Below are 12,989 nucleotides of genomic sequence, written 5' to 3' on the forward strand. Positions count from 1 at the left end.
TGTTGCAATAATCGGGCACAATACTGGGGGAGGAGGTGCCCAAAGGCACCAAAACATTGCTGCGGGTAAGCCTTGTGATGAGCAGGCCAACCTCATGGGGTCTTTCTCTAAGGGAGCTTTGAATTCCTCTTTGCTTGCAGCAGCCTCTTCTTCAGTCGCACACGTGCTTACCAACCTGCTACCCCATGTTCTCTCACGGCTTACAGGGACATCCCAAAATTTCAGCTGGAACACACCAGACTTCTCTCCCCTTCCGGTTTATCTCCCTCCCCTTCACGAAGACATGCATTGTCTCCCTTGTACCTCCCTTCTCAGCCATGCTACCCCCGCCTCAGAAGTCAGCTACAGATGCCTCCCTTTTGCTGTTCCTCTTCATTTTAGTATCTTCTAAACATGCTAGAAATCCTTTAGTATCTTATAAAAGCACTAGAAAGCACTTGACAGGAAAGTCTCCCTCTCATTCTGTTCTCAGAGATGAGGGAAACAACCCTGTCATCCACAGCCTCTTTGGGTGCCTTTAATTCTTCCTTATTTCTCTGGAGGGAAAACTGAACTACTTCCATGACTCTAAATTACCATAGTTAGCTCAGGAAAAAGAAAAACATTACTGGTCAGTGCAGGCAGGCAACAGCCAAAAGGGCAAATACCTCCCACCCAAACAATCCACTGATCTGTGCCTGTTTCTTGTGACTCTTCCGTTCTTGGCCTCACGGTTCCTTCACCTGTCGCGAACAACAGGATGTGCATGCATTCGGTCACTTCAGAGAAGTGCGGGTCTGCTTTTGTAGGACTGGATGTCCAAACACAAGAGACATGCACAAGCACATCAGGGTAAGGGGCTGTGACTGCAAAGCCCAATCCACAGCCAAGCACGCGTTAGTCATGTGGTGGAAGAAAGCTGTGCTTCGGTCACATGTTTTTTTAAACAGTCTTGAAGGATTGAACAAAATCACAATAACATAGTTAAGCATTAACTTGCTGCTACTTACCATGTAAACAGCAGCATGACTGCCTCCCTTTGTGGTCTGACTGCTGGGGAAAGTTCAGAGCGGTTTCACTCAGTGAACACCCGGAGTTAAATTAGGGATGTTGAGATGCATAGTGAATAGTGCACAAATACTAAAATGCTAGAACGTAAAAAAACCTTATAGACTTTACTGTGCACCAGTTCACTTGGCGTAAGTGGCACGTGGAGTATGAGAAATGAGCCCAGGCTAACAAACCCAGGAATGACAATTACAGTATCAGCTTACCTTGACTGACTGGGGATGAATTTGGGGAGACAGGAGATGCATCTGCTGGTGGTCTCAGGAAGCCCCCTGAGACGGTGTATCTTGGGTAAGGTGGTATCTTCCAGGGACTCGTGGACCTTTTCTGTCTTTCACCTGCTTCCTTTCAGGAAGTCTGAGACGTGGCAAATGCGAGGGGCTGCTGTTCTTCCCCAGAGAAGCTGGAAAGCCTTGCCTGGCAATACGTTGGACTAACCAAGTTCTCACACTACGCCCTGGTTAAGTCGCAGCGAAGTTAGTGAGAGTGCTAAGTGCACCTAGGAACACTTTTGTGTGCGGTTTTACTCTGAAGACTTGCGGGGTTTGAAAGCTAGAGGAACTTTCCCCTTCACTTCAGCTGGGCTTGGACGAGAGCCCCAAAGAACACACAGTAACCCAACATTGTGAAATTATGAAATGTATCAGAGAACACTCATACTTTCTTAGTATCAAAAGAGAGGCCATTATGTAATACTTGGTACCGTAGGGGAACAGGAATGTCTGCTTGGTTCCATGATTACAGGGTAAGTAGTAGCAAGTTAATGCTTAACTATGCTCTTGCAATTTTGTTCAGTCCCTCAAGACTGTTAAAAATAAACCCAAACAGTGGAAAAAGTCTGGAGCGGTTTTATTACATGACACAGAAGTACCACCCTGTGATCCAATTCACTGCCCTTCAAAATGAGGAAACGGGTGCTCTCCAAAAGAGGGAGCCCGACAGTCTGTAAGCAAAAGGAGAGATGCTGGGTTTCTCACCCTGCCTTGTATGCCATCACCCTGGTAAACTCACTGACCGTTCCTGTCCTTGCGTGTTAGGAACTTGCAAGAAGCCAGCGCTTGACTACGCTAAAAATATGCTTGCCCGATGCTGGACTGGCAGAACAAAAGCACTGCAGGGATGGTATGTCCTTTGCAAACCCAGAGCTGGTCTCTTATTGGCACAAATGTCAGGCAAAAGCGTGCACAGCCACTGCTCCACCGCCACTTTGCTGCTGGTCTTTGTGCCATGCCGGCGAGAAACAAGTAAAGCTTTTGCCACTTCCCTGCGAGGCTGGCAGAGGAGGCGTGGGCCGTACTCTGCGGGCTCTGGCTGCGCGCAGAAGTGCGCAGCGGTTTCTGTAGCGCAGGGGGGGAGCTGAGCAGCGTCCCCTCAAGCAGCTTGCGTACCCTCTGCAGGGCCTCCCGCCCCACTGCGAAAGGCACTACAAGTTCGTGAAACTCCGCTCTGTGTGCGCGAGACGGGCCTTTTTGATTTATTACGGACCGCTGTGCTAACCGCCGTGACAGTTTTCCTCCCCAGAGCAAAGCGGAGCCGTTGCTCAGGTCCCGCCTGCCGCGACTCACCCCCACGGGTGCTGAGGAGAGGTGTGGAGTGCGGCAGCCCCCCCCGGGCCGAGCTGACCGCAGGTAATCTTGGAGCGGCCTCGGCTGGCCCAGCCACGCTTGGCCACGGCCGCTGCGTGAGGTGCGCCCCGGGTCGCCGTCTGCCGGCGAGACGGGCTGGGGCGTAGCGGCCTCCCGGCGACGGCGGTTGCCGATCCGGCCCCAGCCCAGCTCCGCCAGCGCGCGGGCGCCCTGGCGGTGGGCGGTGACGTTGAAGGCGCGCGCGGCGCCTGCGCAGCGGAGGAGCGGCGGCGATGAAGGTGGCGGTGGCGGGTTGCTGCCATGGCGCCTTGGACAAGATGTACGAGACGCTGGAGCTGCTGCAGCAGAGGCACAACGTGCGGCCCGACCTGCTGCTCTGCTGCGGCGACTTCCAGGCCGTGCGCAACGAGGCGGACCTGCGTTGCATGGCCGTGCCCGCCAAGTACCGCCACATGCAGACCTTCTACCGGTGAGCGCCGCCCGGCCCGGCCTTGTCCCACCGGGACCCGGCCCAGCTCCGCTACAGCAGCTGCCGTGTCTCCGCAGGTACTACTCCGGCGAGAAGAAGGCCCCGGTCCTCACGGTGTTCATCGGCGGGAACCACGAGGCCTCCAACCACCTGCAGGAGCTGCCCTACGGCGGGTGGGTGGCGCCCAACATCTACTACCTGGGTAGGGTCCCCCGCCGGCTCCCGGCGGCCTCCCCTCGCCCCCCGGCCCCTCGCCCTGCCCCGGCCCCGGCGTGACGAGGCGCGCTCCCGTCTCCCCTAGGTTACGCGGGCGTGGTGCGGTTCCGCGGCGTGAGGATCGGCGGCATCTCGGGCATCTTCAAATCTCACGACTACCGGAAAGGTATGGCGGGAGAGAGCGGGGCCGGCTGGGTGGGAAGTGCGGGGGGGGAGCACTGGGCCCCAGCCGTCGCGGAAGGGTCTGGCTGTGCCTCTTTTTCTCTGAACCGACCCTTAGGCTGGAAACCTCTCTTGGCTCAACAGGTGGATTTTTCTGGAGGTGGTCGATGAGTCGGTAGCTGCCTGGCGACCACAGCAGGAAGCAGTGTGCCTTTTGAATGTTGTTGTTGGAACAGTCTTGATTTTTCCATGGCGGTGTCCTTCTAGCGTGCAATGCAAGACTGTTTAGTTTTCCTTGTGTGAAACAGTCAATTTGTAAGGGTGATACTGTACAAGTGTACTGTCCTGAGCTGGGGCTTACTGTCACTACATCTCGAGATTGGTTCCTCTTGGTTATATGTATGAGTTCTTCCTTGGAAGAGTCTCCATGAGCGGACAGAAATCTTGTCACAGATGATACCTGGTGTCAGCAAATAGAAGATAGTTTAGTCTTTCTGATCTCCTCAACACATAAAGTAGTGGTCTCTTTCTTGCAATTACTGTACAGTAATATTATCTTTAGTAACGTACTGCTTCGGAGAAGCTTTGCAGATGGCTTTCAAGCTGCAGAGTACTGGACTAGTTTTCTAGAACACCTGATTCTGTCCAATACCTCTCAATGCTAATTAAATTTGTTGTTATCAAGCATATAGTTTGTATGCTTGAATATTGCATGTGGGAGATAAGACTTTTTTGACAATAATGCTAACTACTAAAAAAGTAACTTTTCTGTTTTTTCTTAAGAGTACATAGGAGCTCTGCTAGGCATTCAGGTTTCTTGTCCCAAGGCAAAATTGGAGACGATGTCCCTTTTGACAGGGTGCCTGTTTGCACTTCCAGAGTCTGTGGTGCCTGTGGGCAGTTACAGGCATGTTTAAGCTGCTGCTGGATCTGTTAAGCTGTAGTTTCATGGTTGGTGGCAAAACTCTTGAAGTAACACAGAAAATCACAGCCTCAGTGGCCTGAGTCAGGAGTCAGATCTCATGCAGTGCTTTGTTGTCATTTAGTTTATGCCTCCTTCTGAGTTGTTACGTCCTAACTTAGGTTCTGATCACTGACCATGGAGGCTTGCTCTGTGCTCTCGCTGTGTCGATGCCCAACTTTTGCTTGTTCCCGTCTGCCTTATGTTTTTTGGCTGTGCCAGCATGTTTGCATGTGTAGCCATGATATCACTAGATGCATATGTTTCACAGCTGTGCAGCAAACAGCTCTCTATACATGTGGTTGCACATGGCTGTGCAGTGTAGCTGTAGAGGTAAGGGTTGTGGGGAAGTAATGAGGGGTGTTACCTCGCCAGAGAGGTACAAAACCTCATTCAGGAATTAAGCACATAAATCGGTCTGCCAAAAGTTTCTTGTTTCAGACAGGTCCTGGGTTTTAAGCATTGGAGTCACTGTTGTGTTTTGTTTCCACAACTGAATTACTGTATTCTCTATATTTATGAAAGTAGGACACAGAAAGGAAGCAATGCTCATTGTTATAGACACAGTTTTAGAACGTGTTTGTCTTGCACATAAAAAGTTAGCAGCCTGTTGGTGTAAGTGTCGTGCAAAGGAAATACAGTATCTCCTTTGATTATTGGCAGCCTTGTATTTGGCATTGGTCTAGGTGTCTATATGACCCCAAGAAGCTAGCTTGCAAACAGTGTTAGGAGGGAACTATTGATTCAGGCAACTACTCTTTTTTTCAATGTTTCAGGCCACTTTGAGTGTCCACCATACAACCAGCAGACAATTAGAAGTGCTTACCATGTGAGGAATATTGAAGTCTTCAAACTCAAGCAGGTTAGTGAAAAATCTATTTTTTTAAACAGTGGTAAATAGTTTTAATTAATTTAGAAGTAAGATGTTAAAGCTATTGGATAGCAAATTTTACCAACAACTGCCAGCTAATCTGGACAGGCCACTTTATGCTGGGTGTTATTCCACTGTTGCTCCTGCTGAATATCTCCTCCAATGCTTTGCGTAGCAGTGCAAACTTGATCTGAATCAGGCACAGGCAGGAGTGTTTTTTTGGTGTTGTTTTTTATTTTAATTGGATAAAATTCACAGAATGGAAGGTACTGTAGCTATACCACTCTGTTCCAGCTTTATGTTAGCTTTAGGAAGATGGATGCTACCTTGTCTAACATGCAGGCTGGTTGGTACAAAGTTATTTAATCAAAATTGAACCAGCTGAATAAGCTGATCCCAAATTCCTGTGGTTGAAGTATTTTTGACTTCAGGGCGAGAAATTCAAAAGACAGATTAGCTTTATTTCTGAGCTATTGCCTATTTCCTGTTTTGTCACAAGGGCTACTCCGTTTGGCTGAGGTTGTGGTGTGAATACATGTATTTATAAGCAGCTTGTGAATAATTATTCAGGTTGCAGTTGCACACTTAAGTGTTCAGTAGGCGATGCTGAACATATGACAAAGCTTTGCTGTCATTGTAATGAATTTGATGCATTTCACTGTAAGTTTCTTATTAGTTGGACTTGGGTGTCATCTGGAAGCGTGTTCTGATACAGCTGATGGAAATGTGCTGAATATTGAACCAAGACATGCTTAAGGCATCGATTAGACTTCTGAGGGGTGCTTCCTTTGAGGAGGAATATCATGCTTAGCCATTATCCCTTTTAAACAAAGCTTTTAAAAATTTAATGAGGGAAAAGACACCTTTGCTTGTAGGTAGAAAACTTGTTCCATAGCTGTAATTTTTAAGAGTCGTCTTCTGAGTGTCTCACACTTAATGTGATGATATGATCTCTTTTATAAGGCAGTGTATATAAAACACAGCTGACTGTCCCAAGAAAATGTAGTACAAACCATGGACACTAGAGTCCCTTGACAGCTTCAAAGCCCACCTGAAAGATGGGGCTCAGTGGTATACTTATTTGCTTTGAAAGCGAGGCTATTGGTCACAGCTAACTCTGTATTGATCTGGGGTAGAACGTTACACATGTTCCATCTTGTGCTGTGTAATTTTGAAATTTCTGTATTGTGTTTTGTTTATACTGTATGCATTTTGGCTTGACAGTTAAAACGACCAATGGATATATTTATGTCACATGACTGGCCAAGGAGCATATATCACTACGGAAACAAGAAACAGCTTCTTAAAATGAAATCCTTCTTCCGTCAAGAAGTGGAGAGCAACACATTAGGAAGCCCTGCTGCTTCAGAGCTTCTGCAACATCTGAAACCCACTTACTGGTTCTCAGCACATCTTCACGTTAAATTTGCAGCTTTCATGCAACACCAGGTAAAGTGTCTGGGAGGTGGGAAATCAAGAATATATGTGTTCCAAGCACATTTTAGAATTCCAGTACAGGTAGTCATGTCCAGAAAAGGAACTTCTTAATGTTTTTGCTCAGTTATTAAACCTCAGCTTAAGCCGGAAAACGTTAAGTGGTGTTAAGACTACTAGCTTATGTAAGTTAAAGAGATGTTATAAATCAGTGGTGTAACTACCTAATCTTCTTCAGGGACAGCTTGAAATAGCTAACATTACTGCAACTGAAACTTCTTAATTTAAGTTTCTAGAAAAGCACTCTCTTTCTGACTTTATTGGGAAAGGAGACGGCTTCAAAACAAGGTGATGGAGGAGTGACCGAAAAGAAGATAGTGGTTAACCAGGGATGGGAGGATGCCTGTAGTAAGGCTTGGCAGGTGGAGTTGTCTGGTGGCCTGGAGAGAGCCAAAAACCAGCCCCTGTAGGTTGAAACTTCTCTTGGTTTGAGTTATTCCTGAAAGTGGTGTGACGTGCTATTCCTATTTGCAAGTTACTTAGCTGTAAAAATGTAACTCTAGACCTTCTAGACTCAACAAGTCTGTTTTCAGTTATGTTAAAATTTTTCTTTTTGCTTCAAGCCTAGGTGTGCTCAGCTGCCTTGGTTAAGGATAAGTGTGGCTCTTGCTTTATCTTGCTGTCATTTGCATCCAGTTTCCTCTTAGACTTCCAGTGAAGTCTGTCTTTCTCTTTGTCCCTCCATCCCTTTCCTATAATCCCGTGCTGATTTTCTATTTCAGAAAGTCTTTTTCTGTATAAATTATGCTTTTAAATCCCTCTCTGTGACTTGTTTAGAATGGTCAAATTTCATAGAAATGCTAATGACTGTGTTAACACCATTTGTTTCCTAGACAAACTCCAAAGAAGAGCTACCAAAAGCAACAAAGTTTTTGGCTCTGGATAAATGTCTACCACACAGAGACTTTCTGCAGGTGATGGCCATGTGCAGTGGATTTTCACTTTTTAAGTACTTCACTTGTCTGAACTGCTAAGTGCTATGCTTAGATATAAGCTGAAGAATAGTTCTGATAAATGGAGGAATTGGAAAGACACTAGGAATGGTGCATGTGTGGAATGGTCTTTGTGTAATATTGTCTTGAAATACACAGACCTTGCGTCCTGTCATGCTGGTGCAGCGTTTGCTTATTCCTACCATTTCCTTCCACCTTAGACCAAGTACTTGACCTAATTGGAGGAGTAGCTCTACTTTAACTTGAATTGAATCTCCTCTTGTGTTTTTTTGGTCAAGTGTTAAACCTAAGAAGAAAGCCCATCTTGAGGCTCTTCTTTCATAATTTGTGTCAGCTAGTGCCTCTTCCTTCAGATCTGGATTCATTAATTCAGACAGGATTAAGTCCCAAGTTGAGTACTGTAATTTCCTTTCAGTATTGTGAATTCCAGCAGGAGTTGGTGCGACTTCCTAAGAGAATGGCTTTGCTTCTCTTTGTTTGTTGCATATCTTGGCTAGGAAGGGCAGTGGACAAGTAGGAGGTCTAGATTGTGGGAATTTTCAGTACGAGTGCCAAACTGATTTGCCAAGAGCAAAACAATGTTCATGTCTGTGGCCTGTGTATGCTGTCTGGGGTGCCATCTGTAAAATCTCAAATGGATGAATCTGAAATCCTTCGCTATGAGAGGGAGCTGGTGACAGCGTGTTCTTCAAATGCAGCCAAGTATTTTGGTAGTCTTACTTTAAAGTAGCTTTTATTTGTCAACTTAAAGGGAAGATGGTTCATTATCTGTCCTTTAGATATGTGGTGGGATCCATTTGCCATAGTAGCTACCTTTGAAGATGGGAGAGAGTATGAGGGTGGGCTTCTGCTATGCAAAGGTACGCTGGGGTGCTAGTCCAGACTTAAAATCCTGTAGCAAAACTGATTAGGAGTAGTACTACCTCCAGCAGCATCATGATCCATCTGTGTGTAGCTCTGGTTTAAAGTGTATCTTTTTTTTTTTTTTTTTTTTTTTTTTTTACCTAAAAATACCTTAAGAGGTTGAATTACTTTATGGAATGTTTAAAAACAGAGCCTAACTAGTGCAGTTTGGCTAAACCGAATGGTTTGATTCGGGTTAATGTCACTGAAGACAAAGTGATTTGGATTTCTATTCATCAGCTGTTGAAAGAGTTTAAAAATATTTCATGTTAATTTCATTGCTGTGCTAAGAATGCATGTTTATACAGCAGAATAACTGTTGCTATCAATTCTTGATGCATTTATACTTAGAAGGCAGCATGAACTTAAGAGTAGGCAAGTTCTGGTTTCTAAGTTGCATAACTGTCCAGTAGCTGGCAGTAGGGAGGAGGGTGTTCTGCTTTTTTATTGCTGTAAGCTAGAATACAGAAATGCATTTTTTACCTTTGTTGATTGTCCTCTCTTACTCTCTTATTGCTGTGAACTTTTATGTAGGGCTAACTTGAGACGACTTGTTTAAGACCACTAGCTCAGTATACTTGAAACTTAATTGAAACTCTGTACCATGCAAGTAACACTTCAAACTTTTAATCAGTTACTGGTGTCAAGAGAATAACTCACCTCATCTGTTTTCTGTTGTGTTTTTTTTTTTTTAACCAGATAATAGACATAGAGCATGATCCTAGTGCAGGTGACTCGCTGGAATATGATGCTGAGTGGATTGCAGTCCTCAAGGCCACCAACAGTCTCATTAATGTGACTCAGAGCTCATGGAATATGCCTGAAAAGAACGGCCTCCATGCAAAGTGAGTTGCCTGCAAAGTAGAGAGGAAAGTGTGAATTTGCTGGACTGGAAGTAATCTTGTCTTAGAGTTGTATTTTTCTGTTCTGCAGCCTATAATGCCTGTAGGTCTTGCTAAATGCCTTGGAAAACAAAGGGGATGGTGACAAGAGCTGTACTCTAGAGCATACAACTTCTTTACTGCTCTACATAGGCAGTTAATTTTGGTTTGCTGACTTAAATACCACCATTTGAGGGGCAAAAATACATGGTGGCTGATAATCTTGCTAGTTACACTGTGAGACTGAAAATCAGGCTGGATTATGGGGGTGGGTGGGTGCATGCTTATTGAATGGATTGACATAATACAGAAATACTTGGTGGGGAGAGGGGAATCTCAGTATTGACCAAAGGCAATATACTTTCCTGAAAAATCATTTGAGAAATTAGGTGTCTGTTGTAAGATGAATTTATTGACTATCTTTAAAAGTTTCTCTTTGCAGTGGGAACAGGAAATACCTTTTGACTAGCTGCACTTGTTTTAACTTTATACATTTATTTAGGTGGGATTACAGTGTGACAGAAGAAGCCATCAAAGAGGTGTTAGAAGAGCTGAATCATAACCTCAAAATTCCTTGTAACTTCACATTGACAGCTGCTTGTTATGATCCCAGCAAGCCCCAAAAACACATGGAACCAGTTCATAGCATCAATCCACAGACCACTGAGTTTTGTGCCCAGTTTGGCCTCACTGACATCAATGACAGGATCCAGCAAGCTAAAGAAGAGGGCTCAGTACGAGGCGAATATGAAGAGGAGGAGGAGGAAGAGGAGATGGACAGTACTGGGTCAGCAGAGGAACCCAGTGAGTATAATACAGATAATTCTGGACTTTCATCCATTAATCCAGATGAAATAATGCTGGATGAAGAAGGTGGCGATGAAGACTTGAGTACGTGTTCTGTAGATCCTTCCCCTGATCATCCTCCTGATTTTTCTGCAAGTTTTTCTGACATCCGGATCATGCCAGATTCCATGGCAGTATCGTCTGATGATGCTATGGATTCTACTAATGAGGAACTGGAGAAATCTGGTGTGAGTAAGCAGGTGGAGGAGAAGAGCTTAAGTGAGAGACCATTAAAGCGCATTGGTGGTAATGAAAATGGAAACAGTGGCATTAAAAAAATTAAGAGAAGGAATCAAGCTATCTATGCTGCAGAGGATGAAGATAAAACAGAATAATACTTCATATGATACATAAGTAAGTTCTCTCTGTACCTTTTTATGGGAAGGTGGTGAGAACTGTGGTGGACTGGACTACTCGTGCTTTTAATGTTACTTGATCTTATTCATGTTACTTTCTTAAGCTGAGGAGGCTGTATGTACCTCTCACAGGGAAGAAGATTTATGTGGATTAAACATCTAAGTCAGAAGCAGACTTTTCCAACAAAGTACTTTGTCAAAGGATTTAAAGCTCATGTATAATCCGTTGATTTTGCTTTAGTTCTTGGTTATTAGGGTATACTATGTATCTTCAGCTCTACTGCTACACAAGTTGACCAAGCTTGTATAACAAGAAAAGAACTCTTAAGTCAAAGTGAGAGGATGTCTGACTTGCAAGACCAGATGATTTGATTTTATTCCTTTTGTCTTGTTTTATATTGAACTTTTAACATAAAGTAGCAGATGCAATAACTCCATGAACTAAATTTGAATATAGAATTCCCATGGTAACAAAACAGCAATAGAAGAGTGAAGATTTTTGTTTCTGGTGATATTCATGCCACAGAAACACTTCATGGTCATAAACAAAAAAATGTGTATTGTCCAGTATTGGCTTTTAATTACAGTTTTGATAGGGAACCGTGTCTCTTAATTTGAAGCATGACAGTTTTATGGGGACCATGGAAGAGTGCATCTCTGTTCTCAAAAACTCACTTGTGTGCTGTTTCTTAAAACTTGAGAACTATGTCTTAAAATTAAAATGCAAGTGGTTAGGATGAACAGCTTCCTACATTTGGACATCATCATTGTCTCAATTCTTACTAATTAAGGCTGTGTTGTATTTCCATATAAGGTGGTTGATGTTTATAAGTTGCTTGAGACAATAACGCCTACCATTATCGTTAGCCTAAGTTTTCATCTGTCACTTCTTTTCAGTAGTGTGTAAATTGCTGAATTCTTACAACTGGGTTTGGAATCTTCCAAAGTACCTTCATAAACTTCAGCTGAGGGAGAACAGGAGTTGCCAGAACATAGATCCCCTTGGAAGTTTTCTTTTTACTGTTCTAGTTTGCCCTGAATTATTAGCAAAAAAATTACACTCCTTTGGCCTAAGAGGCTGTGAGGATAACAAAACTTCCTGAAGTCATGAAAATGACAGTGTTTTCAAGAACTATGGCATATGTCATTAGATTCATTAGTCTTAACAGTCAAGTTCTGCTGGCGTTCTGTGCTGAGTTTTCGGAGTCCAGGTGGAGCAGGACTTTCTCCTGACTGTGCTGCCCTTGAGAGCAGAGGTAAGCTCCTGTGTGCTTTGACTTCTCTAAGGCACAGGCACTGTGGAGAAGAAAGCATCCTGACAGGAAGAGGGAACCGGACAGGGAGCCATGAGTGAAATGGATTGGTGAGTGTGAGTTACATAGGAGGGAAGCATCTTATGGTCAAGACTTCCGTCTTTAAAATCACTTCCACATTTTGGGATTCATCTTCGTTCCTCTCCTGTCATCAGTTCACCATGAAAACTAAATGCATATAAGTATTCAAGAGCTAGAAAATGTCAAAATTAATGCTCTCCACAGTTCTGATTAATGGCTTTATACTGGTAGGTTGATGCCATTAATGTCCTCGTTTTTTTCCAGAGGACGCTATCTTGTTTACTAAATTATTAGTTGGGCCCTTTAATACTGCTCCTGTGTCTCTCTGCCTGCTCATCTGTCAGAACACCTACCAAAGAGAACTGTGGTATGATGTGATGAAAAATTGGAAGTGTTTGGTGTAACCCTCAGGTTATCTAAAGTAGCTGTGATGAACTGTCAGATAGATTACTGAAGATAGTTGAGTATCTTTAAGGGTCCTGGGTCTGCAATGCTAAAAGCTTAAGCCTGCCTCATGATCTGAAGACTATAATGGAAATAAAGTATTTTAAGTATAAATTGTGTTACGAACTTGAAAAGTCTCCCAAGAAATCTGAGTGTGGTATTCAGCTGTCGAATTCTGTGTGAACTGGAGTGGAAGGTGTATGTTTCATGTAACAGACTTTTTAGACTGACTTCATATGTTTTTAAGGCAAATTATTCTGTTGTGTGTCATCCCCCCTCCTCCCTGTTCTGCTTAAATGTATTTTGGCTTTCTAGAAAGCAGGAGACTTTGACAAGATAGAATACTGATTTTTTTGAATCTCTAAAGATTTCTTTTTTTTAATGAAGTATTTCAGCATCATTGGACAGAGTGCAGCTGGTAAATACACTTAACATAAAATTCTGAGTACGAATCATATCTGATCTA

General features: G+C 44.0%; 2 protein-coding genes across 2 annotated transcripts in view; one reads left to right on the plus strand and one right to left on the minus strand.

Moving 5' to 3' along the window:
- PPP2R3A (protein phosphatase 2 regulatory subunit B''alpha) overlaps window positions 1–2,720 on the minus strand; it is a 65,937-nt gene extending 63,217 nt beyond the window's left edge. Inside the window, exon 1 of the mRNA XM_030027271.2 lies at window positions 2,613–2,720. The gene's annotated coding sequence lies outside the window, so the exon portion shown is untranslated. The remainder of the gene's footprint in view (window positions 1–2,612) is intronic.
- A 146-nt stretch (window positions 2,721–2,866) lies between these two features.
- On the plus strand, window positions 2,867–12,968 carry DBR1 (debranching RNA lariats 1). The gene is made up of 8 exons (XM_030027280.2): window positions 2,867–3,102; window positions 3,180–3,304; window positions 3,404–3,484; window positions 5,218–5,303; window positions 6,537–6,761; window positions 7,640–7,720; window positions 9,362–9,507; window positions 10,046–12,968. The coding sequence occupies exons 1-8, from the start codon at window positions 2,906–2,908 to the stop codon at window positions 10,722–10,724; spliced, it is 1,620 nt and encodes a 539-aa protein (XP_029883140.1). The 5' UTR covers window positions 2,867–2,905; the 3' UTR covers window positions 10,725–12,968.
- The last annotated feature ends 21 nt before the right edge of the window (window positions 12,969–12,989 follow it).

The sequence above is a fragment of the Aquila chrysaetos genome, chromosome 10 (genome assembly GCF_900496995.4).
Source record: "Aquila chrysaetos chrysaetos chromosome 10, bAquChr1.4, whole genome shotgun sequence".
In the NCBI taxonomy this organism is placed as follows: domain Eukaryota; kingdom Metazoa; phylum Chordata; class Aves; order Accipitriformes; family Accipitridae; genus Aquila; species Aquila chrysaetos.

What these genes read in the sequence shown, in the direction of transcription:
- DBR1 (XM_030027280.2), top strand. Translation starts at nt 2,906, where the DNA reads ATGAAGGTGGCGGTGGCGGGTTGCTGCCATGGCGCCTTGGACAAGATG. An exon ending in GCCCAACATCTACTACCTGG is followed by an intron (nt 3,305 to 3,403) that starts GTAGGGTCCCCC and finishes CGTCTCCCCTAG; the next exon opens with GTTACGCGGGCGTGGTGCGG. An exon ending in ATCTCACGACTACCGGAAAG is followed by an intron (nt 3,485 to 5,217) that starts GTATGGCGGGAG and finishes TCAATGTTTCAG; the next exon opens with GCCACTTTGAGTGTCCACCA.